General features: G+C 44.8%; 1 protein-coding gene across 1 annotated transcript in view; it reads right to left on the reverse strand.

The window, feature by feature from the left end:
- SHROOM4 (shroom family member 4) overlaps positions 1-14,306 on the reverse strand; it is a gene marked incomplete at its 3' end in the record, with an annotated part of 230,417 nt that overhangs the window by 32,944 nt on the left and 183,167 nt on the right. Inside the window, exons 3-4 of the mRNA XM_084258477.1 lie at positions 6,982-7,116; positions 2,260-4,735 (exon numbers count right to left, since the gene is read on the reverse strand). Of these exons, the coding sequence (XP_084114603.1) occupies positions 2,260-4,735; positions 6,982-7,116 (2,611 nt within the window). The remainder of the gene's footprint in view (positions 1-2,259; positions 4,736-6,981; positions 7,117-14,306) is intronic.

Below are 14,306 nucleotides of genomic sequence, written 5' to 3' on the forward strand. Positions count from 1 at the left end.
GACACAAAAACCCTTAATCAAATTGAATCTAGTAACATAAAAATGATAATGTATCATGACCAAATGGGATTTAGCCTAGCAAGGTTAGACTGGTTCTTATTTCAAAAAACAATCAATGTAATTTACCATGTCAATAGACTAAAAGGGAAAAAATATAGGACCACCTCAATAAATAGAGAAAAACTCCTGATAAAAGCTCACAGTAAACCAGGAACACAGAAGAACCTCCTCAACCTGTTAAGGAACATGGTCAGGAACAAAGCTTTCTGCTCTTACTGCTTCAACTAAAATTATCCACTCTTACCACCTCTACCAAGCATTGTATTGTAGGTTCCAGGCAGTGTAATAAGGACTTCCTATTCCCTAGAGAAAGCATACACAGTGGAAAGAAAGACAAATTTTTTTTGTATTTGCAAATGACACAGTTCTATGTAAAAATGATTTTAAAATCTACCACATAGCTACTCAAACTAATATATGACTTTGGTAAGGTTGCAGGACACAAGGCAAATATAAAAAAAGTTTAGTTGCACTTCTATGTAACAGTAACAAAGAATTTTAACTTGATATTAAGAAAACAATGCTATTTACATTAGCACCAAAAACTATGAAATCTTAGGAACATATATAACAAAATATATGTAACATTTGTATAGTGAAAATTAAAAAAAAAATAAGTTGTATATACCAACATACTTCAAATAGTTCAGCATATCTATCATTAAGTAAAGTTCAGTATTTGTGTACAGTATTTTAGGCCAAATTTACTTCCACTGAAATGCACACATATTTAGTGTACCTTTGTGGAGTTCTGATGCGTATACACTTTGTCAATCTAAACTCTTATTAAGATATAGATCACTGTCATCCATCACCCAACAAAGTTCCCTCTGGTCCTTTTCTAACCAGTTTTGGTGCCACTTCCCATAGGCCACCACTCTTGAATTTTTCCCATAGAAGAGCTGTTTTAGAACTTCACATAAAATAAATGAGGGAGTGACAGAGTATGCACTCTTTTGGGTAGCCTGCTTTCACCCTTAAGGTTCCTTTTGTCAATGAACATGTGCTGAGCAATTTCATACATTAAGTCACTCAGAAGTTTCTGCCTGTTTAACACAGGCTCCACACAAGAATTAACTTCTTTTTTTTTTTTTAAAGATTTATTTATTTATTTTATTTATTTATTCAATCATTTATTTATTTATTTATACAAGCACTGGGTACAGTCAGACTTGCGGGAGGGTGAGAGAATTCACCAGAGCCAGAGCGGGGAGCAGAGCAGGCAGAAGGACCGAAGTACACTGCTGAGGGGAGCAGCGGGCGGCAGGAGAGGTCTGCGCGCCATGTGGGACCCTCCTCCAGTGGCCGGGGAGCAGCCGGGGATCGAACCGGCACTACAGAGGCTGCGGGCAGCCTCGCAACCCAGCGCTCAACCGCTGCGCCAACGGGGAGGCCCACAAGAATTAACTTCTGACTTGATTGCACCAGTCAAAAGGTGACACTAGGGAAGCTGTGAGGAAGGAATCTGGCAGTGAACTGACAAAGACATGGCGGGGCGGGGGGTGGTTTCTTCTCCGACAACCCTAGGAGATGGTGGTGGCTTTTATTACAGTGGTAGGTCATAACCAGGGTGTAGCATCTGTCAGTACAGGTCTGGGTTTTCAGACAGAGGTAGAAGTGGGGAAAGGATTTATTCTTCAGAAAACTGGACAAATCAGAACTCTGAAAGCAAAGCTTGGGAGACATTTGGAAATTGTGCAACTCCAAAATTAAACCAGCATTCGAAGGGAATAAATATTATTTTCCGTTAGGTATTGGGTCTGGCACACTACATACAAAATCTCATTTGATTCTCACAACTAATCCATGAGGCAGCCATTATTTTCTCCCACTTTAGTGATGAGGTGATAAGACTTTTCTTAATAATGGCCATTTTATGAGGCAAAAATGCTTTTTTTCCCCTTTAAACATCATGGAACTGCAAATTTGGGTGGTAAATGATTTGCTTAGGTCACTTAGATACCAATCACATAGACAGGATACACATTTCAGTTCTTTCCATTCTACGAAGGAAAAGTTAATTTCATCTAACTTTAAAGATGAGGGAACTGCAATTTTGGTGGCTGAGTGTTTTGCCCAAGGTGAATCAGGGTTGTATACTTTTAAAGAACGATAACTTTCATTTTCAAAAGATTTACCACATATTCTCTTCACAAAGGGAACAGTGAAACTCACCCATTGCAAGAACCAAGGCCTCACCTGCACTGTTGGCTTCCTGGGTTTCCAACCGTTGCCAGGTGCCAAGCTGCTGTCCTCGAGGGGACTGTGCTGAGGATTATGATAACAAGCTGAACACCGGATACACTGATGGTGGTGGCACCGGCAGTTGTAGCAGTTTGGCATCATATTTCTCTTTCGCAAAGCAGGGCAGATTTCCCCAGAACAATAAATGCAAGGGTCATGGACTACGGCTCCCTGGACACTGCAGGAATAGGAGCAGATCCTGTGGTAATCAAAATCACCACAGTGCAGTGGCTTACAACACATGGGTTTCTCTAGACCTTTGCTCGCAAAACATTCTGAATAACTGGGAGTTTCTGACTGAGAGGGTGACATGGAATGGTATGAGTGGCTTGTGGCATGATATGGTTGGTCTGTAGAATGATACAATTGATCCAATGGATGGCGCCTCAATTCCCTATAGCTGGAGCTCATTGGCTGGAAGTTTTGGTCCATGGCTTTCGGTTTGTGGGTAAAACTCTTGGTGCTATGAGTAGTTAAACCTGGCAAGTGAGACGTAGATAAGGATTTGCTACTCTCTTCAAAAAACTTTCGTCTGTCTGCAAAGGGCAAGAGGATGGCTTCCTCCCCAGCTTGGGCTGTAGAAACCTTCAATTCCTTGTTGCCTTCTGGGCTGGAAGGGCCTTCCATGGCTACTGCCACATGGGACTGCAGGTTGTGCTCTGGAGACCATCTCCAGTGACCTCCCCGGGCTCCACTGTGAACATTTGTTTTCTCAGAGTCTGAGGAGGATGGGTCAGAGACTTTCCACCAGGAGTTTAGGCCCAAAGAGATCTGGCCAGGACTCTGGGCAGGACTTATTCGTCCCCCCAAGCCTGTCCTAGGTTCATGGATCTCAGGGGTATGACTAAGGCACTCTGAAGACCTAGCCCTGAGCATCACACTCTTATTGAAGGCCTTGTCTCTGGGGCTCGGTGGTTTTTTATAGGAAGATAGGAGAGATGAATTAGAGGCAGGAAGTGGCGGACTTTCTGGTGGCTCCTCAGTTTCTTCCACTGGCTCCTTAGTATCACAAAGCAAGGGACTCTTGCTTTTCTGGAGCTGGGCCTTCCGCCTCTGAATTTCATTACGCAGATTGGTAGCAAAACGCTCACTCTTCCGCCGGTTTTGGATTGAGCGGCCCCGGGCCCCTCCATTTCGCTTCCCACCCATCTGGCTGTACCCCTTGGGCTCATCATTCCCTTCTTCAGTTGCTTCTGTGCCACCAGCTACTTTGGTGATTGAAGAACAGTTTCTGGTTTGTTGAACAAGGGAGCCAGAAGTGGAGGGTTGCTGGTTGGCCAATTCGCTGCCTGCTCGGCTTGCTCTGTCTGGGTCCAGAAAACCTCTTTCTGGAGGGTGTCCATCAGCTTTACCATGTTGGGAGCTGCCTGGACTCAGGTGCCCTGAACCCAAAGGCCTATCATCCACTGGCCTGCTCTTTTTCTCTTTGTTGGGCTGGTCCTGGGCACCTCTTGCAGAGAGACATGGGCTTTTCTTCCCCAGGTGGCTACTATGCAGAGGGGACAGAGTCCACTCATGTCCATCCTGCCCAGCTGGGAGTTCCAATCTCTTGCCATCTCTGGTCTCAAGGTGCATGCGCTGCAAGTGGGATGCCAGCAGCTGTTCTGGGGCACTGTGGCGATGCCCTGGGGGTCCTGTGATGGGTGAAGGGCTGCCAAAGGAAGAAGCCTTCACTAGCTTGGCTGGAGCCTTGTTGAGTGAGCTGGAATCTGTGCTGGAAGTTTTGTCATATTTCTCAATACCTTTGGTTGAAGCCTCTAGCATTAGATGCTTGGAGTCCTCCTGGCTGGAATCAGGAGACTGGCTGAGCTCACAGTTCTGATGGCCCTCACTTGTCACTTGGTCTTGTCCACTGAGGCAGCAAAGCCTGTTAGGGATCCTTGGGGACAGAACAGTCTCTAAGTTTGGCTTCTCTTGCTGCAATGAGTCCACAGGTTCAGAAGTCCTACGCTGCTCTCCATTGAGGAGTTGGGCTCTGGAGGCTTGAAGGCTGTCTCGTCTCACTGGAGGTTGTGGTGGGCCCCTGGTGGCCTTGGTAGGCCCTGAGTGGTGGCTCTCCTGTGGGCAGGATGACATCTCGGAGCTGGGAGTCAGGTGGCCCCCATTGGCGCGCTGGCTACCTCCTGAAGTCTCAACCACATTAGGCCGGCCACTGGGGGCCTTAGTTGGCCCTGGGCCTTGCATGATGCAGTCTGCAGAGGCTGGCTCCTCTGGCCTGAGGGAAAGGGCACAGTCAGAGGCATTTGAGCTGGCAGAGAAGGAACTGTAGGCTGAGTCACGCTGGTTGGGGTACACATTCTGGTCAATGGGCAAGAGGTGGCCCTCATAGGTGGCTTGGCCTGGTTGCTCCAGGCTCTCCATGCTGCCAATGGAGCTGCTTTTCTCAGTGCTGCAGTGCCGGGAAAGTGGACACCACTGCACAGACACGTCACTACAAGACACAGGGCACACTGGTTAGTTAGCCAAATTACCAGATTTCCTTCCCACTTTGGGCAGTCCTGCCATGGGAGAAGGTGGGATAAACCAGAGGCACCCACGCCACAGACAAGAGGGAGACAAAGCAAGGAAGGAAAAAAAGAAGGGAGGGGAGGTAGAGGAAGGAAGGAAACTGGGGAAGTCATGGACAATGAATGGGGTGCCACAGTGGCATGGTGAAGTGAGATATAAGATGCCATAAAATATATAAAATTTAAAAAATAATAATAAATAAATTAAAAAAATAATTCATCGTATTTTGATAAGATTTTATGTATACTATATATTATTTGTTTATTGTCTTATAAGTTCATGAGGACATGTGGTATACCTCTTGTTTACTGATACATTCTCATGCTGAAAATAGTGTCTGGAACATAGTATTTATTTGTTTTATAAGTATTTGTCAATAAATTAGTATGTTAAAAGAAAAAAAAAAAGATGCCATATGGAAGAAGGAGTGGAAAGATCCCAAAGACCAAAAGTGAGGACACCGCTGGGGGTTATGTTCCGTTTCTCTGCTGTCAGTGAGTCTAGCACTGCTTCTAACCTCTCTGCCGTCCCTGGGAGTCAGCACGTGGCTTTCTGCCAGAAGAGGCAATCACAGAGTATTAGCTTTGGAGAGGGGCCCCGAAGGGCTGATTCCATTTCAGCCAGCCCATTTTGCAAATCAGAGGTTCTCCAATTTGAGTGTGCATCAGAATCCTATGGAACACTTGTAAAAACACAAGTGACTGGGCCTCATCCCCAGAGTTTTAGGTCTCGGTGGACACTGAGAATTTGTCCTTCTACCAAGTCCCCACGTGATCCTGGCACTATTGGTCCAGGGGTCACACAGACCACTGCCCCAAAGCAAGCTCTACAAAGGGAAATGATTTTTACTACCTTCGAGGAAGGCATTTTTTTCGAAATCAGCCAGATCTACATTCCAGAGGCTGCCACAGAAAGCCTTCAGAATAAGGACCTCCGTGAACAACAGGGTCTACCTGCCATGAGGATCACTCAATTCAAGGAAGTTGGTATTTATTAACTGTTGTTGAAACAGAGGCCCAGAAGAAGCTGAAAACTTTTTCAGTCAGCTCCCAGTCAGCAAACCTGCTGGCCTTGGCTGCCTCTTCCCTTCCAAACAAGACCTTCCATCCAAGAAGTGATTTCTGTTGAGGAGGCTCAAGGAAGCTAAGGATTGACTTTACCCCCATGCAGAGACTACTTGGCATCAGAAACCAGGAGTTCAGGGTAGAGGCAGAGGCAGTTTTGTTCTGGAAGAATACACATTCTGAGCCAGAGTGGGGGTGTGGTTGTTTTCAGCAGGAAGGGTGGGGGATGGGTAGCAGGTCCCCTTGCCAACAAGGACTTGATGGATTCCCAGTCCAGAGGTCAAGTAAGCAGAGTGGCTAAGGGGCAAGGCAGGCAACAATAATTAGGGGAGACTGACCTGAGGACCTCGCAGCTCCTATCATTGCTCAGCTCTGGCTTCCGAACTGTGGCCTTTCTGAGAACAGCATGCAACCTCTGGGGTTCTAATCAGAGGGAGTTACTGGCATGACTTGGCCTAGTTTGGCTTTGTGGTTGGGAAATGGTACTTGAAAGTCAAAATTGTGTCTGATCTTACTTTCTCCTTGGTTTCCTCAATTTGGTTTTGCTCTGGGGGATGAGGGAGATATGGATGGCAGGTATCACTAAAGTCTCAATGGTAGTGTTAGAGAGGATGTTGATAACAATTGCAATGAAAACAGCAACCAAGAACAGCACCTATGAGGTATCAAAACTTTGCAAAGTGGTTTTAGCTCTGTGACAAAGTGGGTGGACACTGGATGAGAGTATCAGTCACCACAGGGAAGAAGAGGACCAGAAGTGAGCAGGCCCTGGGGTCCTCCTACATTAAGAAACCAGGGGGATGAGGAGAATCAGGAAAATAGACTGCAGAGGAGCAACCAGGACAACAGGATGAAAAACAGGAGAGTGTGGTCTCTTGGCAGCCAAGTAGTGGAAGTATTTTAAGGAAACCTTTTCCAGAAGGAAAGGGGCCAGCTCGTCAGTGAGTTAGCTGGAGACTAGGGTTAGAACCCAGGTACTCTAGCCTCCCCCTCCATTTCCCATTACACTGCTCTGGGCTCTAGAACATCCAACAGAGACTGGAGCAGAGGAGGAGTGGCAAGGTCTAGCCTATACCCCATCTTGAGGGGGAGGTTCTAGACTCACCTTGTGTTGCAGCCGGAATGCCAGGACAAGCTGAAGGCTTCAGAAGGGAAATGCATGGTGGTAGCCACTTCAGGGCATCCCTCCAGCAGCTTGGCCACATGCCATGAGTGAGGCCTACTGACAGGGGCGTTTCTCCTACAGCAAGAAAGGGGCAGGAAGTCAGCTTAGGGAACCAGAGTTGAAATCACTTCCCAAGGCAGCTTCCTCCCCCACCCCTGCTTTCCCTTTAATGAAGTAGAACATCTTGCAAGGAGCTGGTGTGGGAATCTTCGTGGCCCTCCTAAACTCTCAATACTTAAATATCCTTCATCCTAAGAGTGATCCCTGGAGATATGGGTTGTTAGCTTCATAGGGTTGTTTTGCTCATGGATGTACCCCAGACACGTAAAATAGTGCCAGACACATAGAAAATGCTCAATAAACATCTGTGCAATAAATTACAAAAAAAAAATCAATCTGCCAATATTCTCATTTTTTTCTAAGGAAGGAAAAAGTAAGGGATTAAGAAGTTCAAACAATTCAATAGTGGGCTATAAATTCTCTAATTTTTGCTCATTCATTTGATAATCATTTGTTGTATATTTACAGAGTAAACATCTTTGTTTTGCTCTGGGGATAGAGAGATCAGTTAAATATAATCTTTGCCCTTTATGGTTTACAGATCAGTGAGAGAAACAGAGCTAATTCCAGTATAAAGCATGGTAAAGGCACTGAGAGAATGAAGGGAAAGATGGGCACAGAGACACCTGAGTTTGTAGGCAATGTGGCAGCAAAGAGCCTCAACTGCAGCCAATAAATAGAACAATGTGGTAAGTGATGCAGCTAGGCTGACAGAGGAGACTGGCTGCTCAGCAGCAGGGGTGACTCAATGGAAACGGGTCTGAGCCCAGGGCCCTATGTGCAACCCTGGGGTCTGTGTAGTGTTGGAAGCTGGAGTCACGACTCTTGCACTGACCAGCTTATACAGGACCATCCTTGCCTCTGGTATATCTCATATGACTAGATGCCACCCTTGCAAGTGGGGAAGGGTGGTATAGGAAGCAGCATGCGTGGTGCATAGGTGGTGCTAAATAAAGAAAAGAATGATGAGAGAGAGTGGGTTGGGGGCTGGAGTGAGAATGAGAGAGGGAAGGGGAGAAAGAGAAGAAAGGGAGGGAAGAGGGAGAGGGAGAGAGGGAAAGAAGGGGAGACAGCCAGGGGAAGGGAGAGAGAGAGAGGGGAGAGAGAGAGAAAGAGAGAGGAGAGAATAAGAACAGGTAGGTGATGGAAGGGCCAGGTAGATGGCAATGAAAGGAGAAAAAGATGATACAGACAAAAACAAATGTCAGAAAGGGGACAAACTCTGAGAAAGATTAATACACAGTAGACAGAAAGGGATGACAGAGAGATGAATGGCAAAGATAAAGAAACGGACAATAAATAAGTAGACAACAGAGAGAAAAATATGATCACTTATTGATAATGCATCCACCTATTTACTACAGAAGGCTCTATACTAGACACCGAGCTTACAGAGTTGACTAAGATAAGGGTTCCTGTTTTCAACAAGTGTGTCATAGGCTGGGATAAATCATCCCCATGCCTCCCAGGAGCAGTGGTGGACAGATAAGCTGAATTCCACCCAACTGGGAATGTCCCTCACCCCAGCGGAAGCACAGAATATCCCAGTAGTGCAAGGCTCCAGAGGGCTAAAGCCTAAAAAGGTAGTCCTGAGGAGAATGGCATTGCTGAGGAAAACACAGGTTGAGTGGTAACAGGCCAGACATAGACAAGGAGGGGTAAGAGGAAAGACGGGGGAAGTTGCTTGTCAAAGGTCAGGAACCAGAGCCATAGGTCAGCAGCAGTGACTAAGATTTATGGGGAAGAAAGCCAGGTGAGGCCACCACTTTAAACCACGTTGTTATTTTACGAATGTCCAAATGTCCAACAGGGAAGCTGAAGGCAGAAGATGGCCTGGTGTGGGGATTGTCTGCTCCAGAGTCTTGCACAAAGCCATGATGCTAGAAAGCTCTCCAGCAGCTATTACTGGGTAGTCATCCATCAAGAATTAAGTATAAAGCATCTCAAAGTAGCACTAACTACTACCACTTTGGACCCTTCTTCCACATGTAAAGTTGCTGAAGTTCTGAGTCCTGGGTTTGTAACATATGGTCAGCCACATTATCACCTTTTCCCCAAATATCTAATCCCTCTCAGAGCCCCACTGAATCTTTTATGTCTCCTCACTGAGACTGTTCCCCATACCCACACTTCTCCTACATGGAACCTGCCATCAAGTCTTCCTGCTCTATTCTAGGTCCTTAGCACCTTATGTACAAAATACTGCATCAGTCTGGTCAGTTTCCCCTTGCCTCACTCCCAGTCACTGATTTTATTTTTTAGGAAACACTTTTTTTTAAGATTTATTTTATTTATTTATACAAGAACCCGGGTACAGGCCAGATTCGTGGGAGGGTGAGAGGATTCACCAGAGACAGAGTGGGGAACAGAACAGGCAGACTGACGAAATACACTACTGAGGGGAGCAGCAGGCGCAACCGGAGAGGTCTGCCGTGCCATGTGGGACCCTTGCAGGCTGGCGGGGATCGAACTGGTGCTGCAGAAGCTGTGGACAGCTTCACAGCACGGTGCTCAACTGCCTGCACCACCAGGGAGGACCCTGATTTTATTTTTAAATATATTTTATTTATTACATATATTTTACATTATTGCTCATTTTTGTACAATGTTTGCTTTCTCCTTTTTGGTGTGATCCCCATAGAATTCCCACCACCACTTCATCCGTGCACCATTGCCATAGTCCCTTTTGATCTTCCCGCCTGTTTTTATCCCTCTCCCTCCCCCTCCCCTGCAGAATGTCTCTGATTTATCATTGCCTATTAATTTTTTTTGTTATTATTTTTCCCCTAATACCTTATTTGGCTCCCCTATATTCCTCCTATAAGTGAAACCATCTGATATTTTTCTTTTTCCTTCTGACATTTCACTGAGCATAATCCCATCTAGCTCCATCCATGTTGCTGTGAATAGCATGAGTTTATTTTTTTGACTGCTGAATAGTATTCCATTGTGTATATATACATCTTCTTGATCCAGTCATCTATTTTTGGGCATTTGGGTTGTTTCCATATTTTATCTATTATAAATGGTGCTGCAATAAACATAAGGGTGCAGGTATCCTTTTGAATTAATATTTGTGTGTCCTTTAGATAAAGAACTCACACGACTCAACAAAAACAAAGTGAACAATCTAGTCAAAAAATGAGCAGAAGAGCAAAAAAGGCACTTCTCCAAAGAAGAAATACAAATGGCCAATGGGTATATGAAAAAGTGTTCAACATCCCTCATAATCAGGGAAATGTAAATCAAAACCACAATGAGATTCCACCTTACACCAGTGAGAATGGCACATATTAAAAACAAAAAAAAAACAAAAAAACAAAAAAACTAGCAACAACAAATGTTGGTGAGGATGTAATGAAAAAGGAACTCTCCTGCAGCTGGTAGGAATGCAAACTGGTCCAACCACTATGGAAAGCTGTATGGAGGTTCCTCAAACTGTTAAAAATGGAGCTACCATATGACCCAACAATTCCACTCCCAGTCACTGATTTTAGATCACATCCTGTCAAACATCAGTTGAATTGGGGAACTCTCCTAGTCAAGACTCTTCACTGTTTCCCTATTTCTCATCCTGCCCTGTTTCAAATATAAACTAAATGAGACCCTCAAAGTCTTCTATAAACTATTTTATATAGACCGAGTCCAATCTCTCATGTCTCTGCTCTCATGTCCCTGCAACCAGTTTTGTGCCTTTGCTTTTGGTTTTCCACTAGAATCTAGCACAGGAACTACAGTTGAACCAACTTGGTTTGAATCCCAGCTCCACCATTTTTAGCTTTTCCATGCAGTAAAATGGGGATAACAGTACCTAATTATTGGGGTTATAAAGATCAAATGAGACAATGCATGTTAAATGCTTAGAACAAGATGTTGTAGCTCTTACCCAATTTTAGTTAATACTGATTGCTCCTGCTGCCTAGAATGCTCTCCCATTCTATTGACCTAAACCCTACCTATTCTTCAAAGTACTGCTCAAGGACCATCTTCTCCAGGGAGCTTATCCTTTGTAATCTAGTCCTAACAGTCTAGCCCATGATAATATAATGTTTTATATGGCTCATCATTATTCTACATATATTAGGTTCCTCTTCTCAACTATACTGAACCAGTAGGAAACTAGTCAAAACTGAGTGAGACAAATCTAGGTTTGTATATGAACTCTATCACTTTGGATGTGTGATTTTATGCAGGCCACATGATCCATTTGAGCTTTGGTCTTCTTATCTGGAAAAGGGAACAATTGCCCTTACCTGGTTTGGTTATGGTGGGGATTAAAGATAAGACTCTCAAACATTTGGGACACAGCCTGATGCATAGCAAGTAGTCAATGCATAGTAGGTACTGCGATAAGCATCATCAACTCTGATTTGTCCCTCTCACTAGATTTGTCTATCCACTCTCAAGATTCTGACATATCACAAGCTTGCCACATTCTAAGTTTTCTCTCTCTACTAGAAAATGATCCCAAATAAGACAGAAGCAAGGCCATTGGGGCATGGGTGGGGCACTAGGAGACAACTATGAGCTGGGAAGAGGACAATCCCAGTAGAGGAAACTAAAGTCAGAGCTGGAGCCTTCTCTCCCTAGTTTGGGAAAGAAGAGGAAAATAGAGGGTCTAATGTTTGGCCTGTTACTATTCCCAAACTAGGAATGAGTCCATACTTTCATTCAAATTCTACCTATATCACCTTGGGCAAGTCACTTCTCTGAGATATAGATTATCTGTAACATGGAGTAGATAACCATCCCTTTTTCATGATTTGTAGTCTCTGATTTAATACAATCCCATGTGTGAAATCACTCAACAGAGTGTCTGCCATACTTGAAAGAAAATGTAACGAGGAAAACTTAAGATATGTCAGGCACCAACCAAATTATACATATAAACTGGTTTCATCTTCACCCCAATATTATGTGACAAGACCTATTATTATCCCCACTTTACAGATGAGGAGACAGATACACAAAAGGTTGGCTTGCTTTTCCAAGACTATACAGTTAATAACCAGTAGCTGGGAATGATTTTCAGCTCCTCCAGCCCTTTCTAGAATACCACACAACCCCTCCTCCTTAAGGGAGGACCTGTCTCAAAAAGTTTTATACCTGCAGCTACTCCTAGTCATTCCATCAAGAAACAGTTAGTAAATGGAAGTCTCGGTAGTCCAGGAGTCCAAACCATCTCCTTAGGCGGTGGGGACAGGGATAAGGTGGAATAAGCAGAGAGGTAAGAAAACGCGAGTCATCAACCATGCAGCTCCAGACCCTGGCGTGGAGGCAATGCCTGCCCTTTCTCCTAAGGCCAGATCAGATAATATCATTCAAACATATCCCATTATTCAAATTTCTTTCTTAGGAAACAGAAAGAAAGGGGTATTGAATAAAGAAAGCAGGAGGGGGAAGAAGGGTGTCCACTGCCACCAGTAGTACCTACCATGGAAGTTGCCCAGGGTTGCGAGATGGCTTGGGAGTGAGCAGGGTATCCAGTCAGCTCAGATGCTCATCAACAACCCTTCCAGATAAGCCCCCGGGCTTTTTTCTGCAGGCTGGATCCTCCTTTATCTGAGACCCGTCTGTCCTCTTTTTAAGACCTCCTAAGATGTGGGGCCTTCAGCCCAAGCTTCTGAGTGTGACCCAAAGGGCTCAGGCACAGTCAGAAAGGAGTAGCAATGAAGGCGAGGTATGGTCATCAGCTCAATTGGGCCTAGTTGTGGCCACAACCTTGGGGAATGGAAGCCAGAGTCTAGAGCTGCATAGGAATGAAGATGCCGCTCCAGAAGCCAGCCAGCATCCTGGTGGTGAAGGGAAGGATGAAAGCCCTTTCCAGCAGCATAAACAGCCCCCCTGTTCCCAACTCCATCCTCATCTGAGCCCTGGCCCGGCCCCTTCCACAGCTTAGAGGCCAATAAGGAAGCTGGGCCCCCAGCCACTGCTAGAACTCAGGAAAGGAGCAAGGAAATGATGTTTGGGAAAGATAAAGCGGGTGTCTAAAAAGAATTTTTAAAAATACACGTAAGTGAGAGAGAAAAATACCACAGAAACATACACTTAAAAGAATTCCTGTGCTTCCTGGACTGAGTTGACCCCACCCAGCCATCTCCGCAGGGTCCTCTGGGCCCCAGAAAAGCAAAGCCCAGATCAGCCAGGCCTAGCTGTCTCCAGGTCCAGAAGTGTGAGCAGCACTACAGCTGATTTTACACAGCTGGGGGCAAGTGACCTAAAGACTTTACAAGGTGAAGGTCCTAATAAGATATCAACACTCACACACTCACAAACTATCCTGGGTCATATTTAATGTCTTGCATTTCCTATGGGCACCTGAGCAGATCCAAATAAAACTACATTTCACACCAGAGATTCCAATTCCTGATAGCGGTGCTTGAAGTTAGCATCCCTGGCTCTGCCATGAATTCCCGCTGACCTCTGGCACCTTATTCCTCCCCCCTTCTATTTCCTCTTTGCAAAATAAAATATTGGAATCCACTGACACCAAAGATCCTCCGAGCTATAGCATGCTAGAATTTAATCATCCTAGGCCCCAGCCTGGGGCTCCAGATGAAGTCCCCATGACATGTGCAACAGCCAGAACCCTGAGCAGCCACATATAAGATTCTTGCACAACCTTAGCTTGAGCTCAGGCATCAGAATTTAATTTTTCTTGAGGATTTGGAATGGAGTTTTCCCATCAAAAAAATTCTGATTCCCCATCCCAGTTTCCCTTGGTCTCTGGCCCGAATTCCAGTAATTTTTGACCCCTGAGCGGGTTTTCTCATACTCCCTCAAGACAAGAAGTATGCAAGGAAATCATGCCTAGAGGTCTCTTCCCTCTGTGCCCCCAGGGAAGTCTGGGTCAATGCTCCTCAAATATAATACAGGCAGATGCCATCCAAGTAAGCCCATCAGCCTTCCCTGTTAGCTAGAAGTACTGTATGAGGAACTTTTGGGGATTTGGTAGACATATGGCTCTGGGTTGGAGCCTCAGATTTATCACTCACCAGTTGTTTGACCTTGGGCATGTCACACAGCCTCAGTTTTCTCATTTGCATTATTGACATTATTACTATGAAACTCATAGTAACGATATTAACATTATTGATGAAATATATTATACAGTATAATTACTGATACAATTCATAATGATTTATACCATTATTTTAATTATTTATTAACTGATATTTATATTATCCTTTATCTCAAATAATAAT

Source organism: Talpa europaea, assembly GCF_964194135.1.
Source record: "Talpa europaea genome assembly, chromosome: X".
In the NCBI taxonomy this organism is placed as follows: domain Eukaryota; kingdom Metazoa; phylum Chordata; class Mammalia; order Eulipotyphla; family Talpidae; genus Talpa; species Talpa europaea.